This window comes from Wolffia australiana, chromosome 11 (genome assembly GCF_029677425.1).
Source record: "Wolffia australiana isolate 7733 chromosome 11, ASM2967742v1".
NCBI classification, from domain to species: Eukaryota; Viridiplantae; Streptophyta; class Magnoliopsida; order Alismatales; family Araceae; genus Wolffia; species Wolffia australiana.
The window spans coordinates 10,775,595-10,782,949 of record NC_135845.1 but is presented as its reverse complement, the minus strand read 5'-3'; the positions used below and the strand labels follow the sequence as shown (position 1 = coordinate 10,782,949).

Here is a 7,355-nt window from a genome sequence, read left to right as displayed (position 1 = left end):
TAGAAAAAATTGACTTCGACCTACCCATTGGCTTTCAGTGAATTCAAGGTGAAAATGGAATTATAACAGAAAAATAGACATACATAATATGGTAATTTTTGAAGAATATATGAAATTGATATAAATTTTCAAACTCAATCCTTTGAGAGTAGCACGATTCAGGACATTTGGCTAATGTAGAGGCATTTAAATTGGGGCAAATTGTCTCACATATCCCAGGTTTCTAAAAACGTACGCATTCTATCCCAGGTTTTTTAAAACGTCCGTTATCTATCATTTAACCATGATCTATCCCACGGTTTTTAAGACGTCCGCGATCTATCCCGGTTTTTTGAAATGTCCGCGATCTATCCTCAATATTTCCCGACGTTGACGTGGCGTCCGACGCGGCATCCAAGAGGGCTGATCGTAATAGACGTGGCATCCTAGCCGGACGCCACGTCATCGTCGGGAAACGCGGGGGTAGAACGGGATAACTGCGCTATCTCTCTGTTCTCCGCGTTCTCTCTCTCTCTCTCTCGGCGATCTCTCTCTCTTCTCCGCTCTCTCTCTCTCTCTCTCTCTCTCTCTCTCTCTCTCTCTCTCTCTCTCTCTCTCTCTCTCTCTCTCTCTCTCTCTCTCTCTCTCTCTCTGTCGCTCTCTCTGTCTCTCTCTCTCGCTCTCTCTCTGCTGTCTCGATCTGTCTTCGTCTGGTAGTCTATATTGCCACTGGTCGTCCGCATCCTGTGACGTGCCGAGCATTTTGTCATTGTCTCGGCGAGCGTCTGCCCTGCAAAGCAATGGCTGGAGGAGAATATCCTCCAGGAGATCCATACTTAACGCAGAAACAGTGGAGGGTGCAAACTGGGGGGGCGTTTGCCGTGGCTCCGCAAGCTTTGACGAGACTGGCGAGGGTGTAAGCGTTGGGGAAGGTGACTTCGTTTGGAGTTATTCCGCCGTGTATCATCTTCTTCAGGAGATCCCCCGCTTCTCTTCCCAGCCCGTGCTGCGCGCAGGCGGCGAGGATGGTGTTCCAGGAGACGAAGTCTTTGTTCCTTAGCCGTTGGAAGACCTTCCTGGCGTCGTGAAGATTTGCTTTAGCCGATCAGCTTCTTCCAGCGGGCGTAGCTCAGAATGAGCAGGAAAATGAGCACGCAGGCGGAGGAGGTTGCTCCTACGAAGGGCCCGAAGAGGTTGTTCATCTGGTAGCCCAGAGAAGAGGCTCTCTCACGCGCTTCACAGGATGGGGAACGGCGTCGGCCGTGACGGCCATGAATGTCCATATGTCAATGGTCCTTATGTTTTAGTACAAATGAGTGTCGAAATATATCATTTTTTGCATGCTTTCTTGCGGTTCTCTTTGGTCGAAATGATTGCCCTTTGTAAGAGTGGCAACACGGCCTTTATTTCAAGTGAACTAGAAAAGTGGTCATCATGGATGACGAGGCTGAATGTTGACCGTCAATTTAATGGCCACTGGTTGAAAAATGTTTAAAAGAGAAAGTTGTCTTGAAAAGTCCCTGAATTATCGAGTAATTTTAGAAATATTGCTATTGCTACTACACATTCTCTCTCTTAAAAGAAGAACGTTCAGATACAATCACCCATTTCCATTGATCCTGCAGCAAAACAAATTTAGAAATATTGCTACTGCTATTTTGGTGCAGGTACCTCGTAGCGTTGAGGCAAATGGTGCTCTTCAATCACACATAAGATCTTTAGATTAATTGGCTTTTAAATATCTTTCATTTGTGCCTTTATTCCCTTATCCATCTGCACAAAATATTTGACCATAAGTAAGTCAGTCAATGGCTTAAGAAGTGTGAAATAAAACGAAAGTTCTCCAATTCCTCTCCATGAGAGTTTAGAATGTGAAACTCCTACCTTGGGATAAGGATAAAATTCTAAAGAACTTGCGCACGTTTTATGATAATTTCCACCCTTATGTATCATATGCATTCTTTGTCAGATAGAATAAGAAACACCTATAGTGTACAACCATAGTTGGTGCATTCCTGTCGCATCAACTATTGAATGAAAGAGAAGATCGATACCGAGATCGAGAGACTACAATCTCTGTCTCCCCAACAAAATTTTGATGTCCATAGATGAGAAATAGGACTTCTGGATCGAGATAGGACGTATGATGGAAAGATATCAATTTGATGGATTGATTTGATCTAAATTTCTTCTGAACTTTGATATTGTGAAGCCATAAAATCACTGGAATGTGGAAATTGAACTGCAAGTAACGATTGTGATATGGAAATACATTTCTGGAATATTTTTCCGCATCTAATTTGCACTGCATCTAGATTCTCCTAAACACAATGAACTATATTTTTCATATTCCAAACCTATTTGTCGCCGTTGTCCGCGGTTGAACTGCTCATGCCGGAGGAACTGCCGAACTGTTCTTGCCACTCCCGCCCACCTCGTTCAATGGTGACAAACTGGCCTCTGTAACTTCCCAAATATGTGGTCCTCCGCGGGACACCCGGTGTCTGTGTAGAGAGATACGGGCCCCAATTTAGTTACTAATGTAAACAACAAACTTACATACGGGAAAAAAAAAACTTACGCAGTTGTACATGGGTCCACTAGCTCCAATTATTGCCTCATAAACTGGTTGTTCTAGTGAGTTCCCGCCTTGCACTTGTTCCACTTGCTTCTTTCGTCCCTACAGGAGGACACAGAACCGATTAGAATATGGCTACTTACGAACAAGTACGCCGAATATATATATGCATATGAAAGAAAATGAATCATACCAGTAACTTGCAGACGCTTTTCCGTAAATTTTTAGTTGCGGAAGATGAAGCCTCTCCCCTTTCATGCGTAATGGGGCTAGGATTCTGTCGGAATACCTGCTGGCTAAGTTCAGGAAGTTGGAGGTCCCCACCATCCACCTCAAGGCGCGAAGTTTCAATGACGTCCTGTGAACCCTGCATGTTTGTTTAACACATGTTCAGTTATCACAGTTGATTAAAATTCTAGGAGGATAAAGGTAGAGTCGTTCCATACCATGTTTATAGCCTGACTACATCTTCGGTTGCACGTCCTCCGATTGTGACCAAGTCCTTGGCATAGAGAGCACTGCTTCTGCATGCCTTTACTCGTGAATCCGTGACGATTAAGATTAAAATTCTCAATCGTGTCACGTCTTCTCCTCATCTTTGGCCTCCCAAGCTGTCGCTTGACAAGAGGAGGGTATACATAGGTCAACTCATCTTCGTCCCACATGTTTCTCATATTCATCGGAGGTATACCATTATGATACACCCTCTGGTACATATCCCTCTTGTAGCAGTCGGAGACAAAATTTTTAGGGTCATCCTTGGTCCAATGAATGCAAGCGATAGCATGGGGGCAAGGAATACCCCTTAATGCCCAATATCTGCAGCTACATTTCCGCGCGCGTAGGTCGACCACGTATCCGTCCCCGAATAGCATAACTTCGAATTGATAATGGCCAGCATGTTTGATTGTGCATCCCCTAGACTTCAATTTGTTCTCTTCGACCAAGTATCTTATTCTGGGGCATAATTGGTCGGAACTGTCAGAGAATAAATCCCTTTTGCGAACTATCCTCTGCATGCATGCACTCCTGATATCTTCCAACATGTCTATGATACAATTTCCCCTGTATGGCAAGATGTAACTATTGAAGCATTCACAGATGTTGTTGTCAATCGTCTCACATTTCGGCCATTCACTAATAAACGCCATGCAGAACTTGTGCACGCCTACATCATCAAAATCACGCGCAGCCTCAGGTTTAATTGACCTCATCAGTCGTAGGAGCTTCCGAAATTCCTCGGGCTTTGTGCATTTCACGGTCCTCCAAAAAATATTCTTCAACAACTCAGTGGAATGCCCCCGCTTCTTCCAATTTGCAAATATATGCCTGGCACAATTCCTGTGCTCTGCATTTGGCAACAATTTTGCCACGGCGTTACCTAAACCCTTCTGCTGATCACTCATTAATGTCCAACCGATACCGTCTGCAATCCCTAGGTCATGTTTAAGCAACACAATGAACCAAGTCCAGGAGTCTTCGTTTTCTCCTTCGACCACGGCCCAAGCAATTGGAAACATTTGGTTGTTTCCATCTTTCCCAACTGCACTCAACAACTGCCCTTTCACCTCACCCTTCAGAAAACAACCATCTAGTCCAATGAAATTCCTACAACCCTCAAGAAAACCCCTAGCCAAAGACTCGAAGCATATATAGAGTCTCCTAAACCTAACACGCGAATCAGGGGTGTCCGTATCGAGCAATAACCTAAAGGTGCTATTCTCGTTTACCTTCTTCAATTCAGCTACATTGGACGGCAACAAGTGGTAATGATCGTCCAATGATCCCTGAAGCATCTTGCGAGCAGTGGATCTTGCTTTGTAACACGTAGTCCTCCCCACCGTGATTCCAAATTTATGGTTCATCTCCCGCGTCATATCGCCCATCGGCCAATAATTATTCACGCGGAAGTTTTCGAGGAAATGAGTCGCAATCCACTTATAATCAGCCTGTCTATTCTTTGCAGACCGACTGCACGTATGTCTATCGTTTACCGTCTTCATGACGATAGCCTCTTCCATCCGGCACCAACTAGCATATACCCGCCAAGGGCAATCGGTACTGCATATCACTTCAACCTTTGTCTCACAGGACCTCTTCAATTTAAAATTGAACCCACTCCAAATGGCATGGTTCTTCATAGCCGCCATAAATTGAGCGGCCGACTCAAATTTCATGCCTACTTCAAAGCTAATCTGCTCAACGGGGCAACTGCTATCTTACCTTTTACAATGAGGAATGAACTTAACATTTTCAAACTCCTCATCTGTATCAGTGGGAGTAATTATCTCATCTTCAGAATTATCGTTCCCACTAATGATCTCTTCTTCACTTAAATGTCCTCCAAAATCACTTGCAGAAGAATCACTGCCACAAGCGAGCTGACGATCGTAATGAAAGCGAAACACATTTCTCGCCCCATCGGCCCTATTCCACGGACAAGATAAGAAACCATAACTAACGCATTGTTAAAATTCTAAAATTCAACATTCACCCATTGTGTGAGGAATTGTAAAATATCGAATAAAAATTTAATGTGCGTAGTAAATGTGTACTTACATTGTTCTCCACTTTTACGTATGCTGTTTATCAAAAAACCAACACAGCTTACAAACGGCCACAGGCTGCAGAAAATAACAGAAAATAATGGGCAACCCGTCGAGATGAGCAGATAATCAAGAAACTTTTGTATCAGTATTCCATTGTCACAAGTTCAAATGGATATTTTGTATCAGTAGCTCCCGGTTAAGAACTCTGTTTAAATGGATAATCTCAACTGACGAGGGATGAATTTCAGGGAAAACCCACCAAATCTTAAACATAAAAATTTAATTCTCTACCTACTGGTTGTTCAAATGTTTCCTCAATCAATTTACATGAAAACAAAAGAACTCAATCAAAATATGTTTCAACGAAACATCCAATCCAATTACCTAAATAATATTCTCAGTCATATTCTGCATCACTTCTCATCTACTCGTCCGAGCTCGAATGCACGAGCCGGCAAAGACGGTACTCAAACAGCTGACCACCACCGGCATGGATTCGAAAGCAATATTTGAGGATCTAATGGAAACTTATCGTCGATGCAATTCCAACCCATCGATTTTCGACATTTTGATAAGAATTTACATTCGAGATGGCATGATCAACGCAGCTGTAGAAACCTTCCGCCTGATGAGTGCCAGAGGGTTCAATGCCTCTGTTTCCACCTGCAACCGCATTCTTTCTGCTATCTTGAGAGAAGGACGGTTCATCTTTGTTCGGATGTTCTTCAAGGAGATGATATCGAAGAAGATCTCTCCTGATTCTGATACATTTGCCATAGTTCTTAACTCTCTCTGCTCTCAGGGGAAGGTTCGATCAGCAGAGGAGCTTCTAAGGAAGATGGTGGACAGGGGTTTTCAACCAAATGTCGGTTCTGCAAATACAGTTCTTAGTTCTTATCTCAAGATGGGAAAACATAAAGCGGCCATGAGGCTGATGGATTCCATGGTGGACCATGCGCTCCTCCTTGCCAACATTTACTTCTTGATTTCTCACCTTAAATATGCGTGGACATTGATTTGATGCCTAACAGAAGAAGAGTCGGAGTGGAGATAAAACTATGCCATCCAATATTTTTGAACGATTGGAAGGTAAAAAAGACCACAATGAACTTAAAAAAGAAACCCCTATTGGCTTCGAGCCAAATTGGCTCTAAGCCCGCACACCCGTTTTCCTCTTTACTCTATACCCTTTCACACCATACGCATGAGCCATGGTTGGGTTTTCCCGTTCAGCACTTCTAACTTAGCCCACAATTGTGATGGAAAGGCTAATTGATTAATCTCGCATGTAAGTATGACAAAAAGAGAACAATAAACAGAGAGAGACATAGAGATACATATATGTAGAGATTGAGTGTGAGAGAGAACAATAAACAGAGATAGATGGAGAGATAGATTTTAAGCCAAAGAGACCTTGGATCAGATACACAACAAGATATACAAAAACAAAAGAAAAAAGAAGATGTTGAAAAGACTTACACAGAATCCGTCGAATCTGCCGGAAAACGCCGGAAATCGGCGGAAATCGCTGGAAATCGCCAGAAATCGCTTGAACTGCGAGCTCTCCCTCCCCTTCTCTCTCCCTCCCTCTCTCTCTCTTCTCTCTTCCCCGGAAATCGCCGGAAAGATGACCTCCCGTGATCTTCCCCTCGTTCTCAATCTCCCGTGATCTCTCTCTCCCCCCTTCTCTCTCTCTCTCTGTCTCCGATCATTCTCTCTCTCCCGGGGTTTTGGACGCAGACGTGGCGTCCGACTTGGATGCCAGCTCCCATTTCGCCGTCTGTGTCGGACGCCACGTCCGCGTCACGAAATTCTGGTGATAGATGGCAGACGCTGTGAAAAAGGGGGATAGATTGCGTACGTCTTTGAAAATACGGGATAGAACGCGTGAGAAAATAAATGGAGGATAGAATGCATATGTTTTTAAAAACCTGGGATACGTGAGACAATTTGCCCTTTAAATTGATATCAAAGTATGCTGAATAAGCTACGGATGGAAATGTTGGGAAGATATAATTCAATATATATATATATATATATATATATATGTATATGATGCAATTTGGAGGATTTATTATGGAGATATGACTCTCAAAAGTCAATGCCCAAAAACCAAGACAAAAAATATCTATAGAAAAATCCAAATCACTCTATTTTTTATCAAAGAAATATTTTGACATGCCGATCGATTGAAGATTTCTAAGGTATTTTTTTCTAAGAAGAGAGAAAAATGTGATTGTCACATGAAA

General features: G+C 43.1%; 1 protein-coding gene across 3 annotated transcripts; it reads right to left on the bottom strand.

Annotated features, from left to right (window-relative positions):
- Window positions 1-1,504: 1,504 nt before the first annotated feature.
- On the bottom strand, window positions 1,505-6,887 carry LOC144709385 (uncharacterized). 3 transcript variants are annotated; one of them, XM_078582933.1, is made up of 7 exons: window positions 6,586-6,886; window positions 5,117-5,181; window positions 3,004-5,014; window positions 2,751-2,924; window positions 2,561-2,659; window positions 2,337-2,483; window positions 1,505-1,752 (listed from the first exon to the last, which is right to left on the bottom strand). In XM_078582933.1, exons 3-6 carry the CDS (start codon window positions 4,732-4,734, stop codon window positions 2,337-2,339), a joined length of 2,151 nt encoding a protein of 716 aa, XP_078439059.1. In that variant the 5' UTR covers window positions 4,735-5,014; window positions 5,117-5,181; window positions 6,586-6,886; the 3' UTR covers window positions 1,505-1,752. The 3 variants fall into 3 exon arrangements, with proteins under 3 accessions (XP_078439059.1, XP_078439058.1, XP_078439060.1); XM_078582932.1 differs by having other exon boundaries at window positions 3,004-4,984; XM_078582934.1 differs by lacking the exon at window positions 1,505-1,752 and having other exon boundaries at window positions 2,200-2,483; window positions 3,004-4,984; window positions 6,586-6,887.
- Between the last annotated feature and the right edge of the window lie 468 nt (window positions 6,888-7,355).

Bases quoted from the DNA above. Each gene is read 5' to 3' on its own strand.
- LOC144709385 (XM_078582934.1), bottom strand. From the start codon at position 4,734: ATGAAATTTGAGTCGGCCGCTCAATTTATGGCGGCTATGAAGAACCAT. The intron at 2,660-2,750 runs GTATGATTCATT...GTCCTCCTGTAG, and splicing joins AAAGCGTCTGCAAGTTACTG to GGACGAAAGAAGCAAGTGGA. The intron at 2,484-2,560 runs GTAAGTTTTTTT...CTCTCTACACAG, and splicing joins GTGGACCCATGTACAACTGC to ACACCGGGTGTCCCGCGGAG.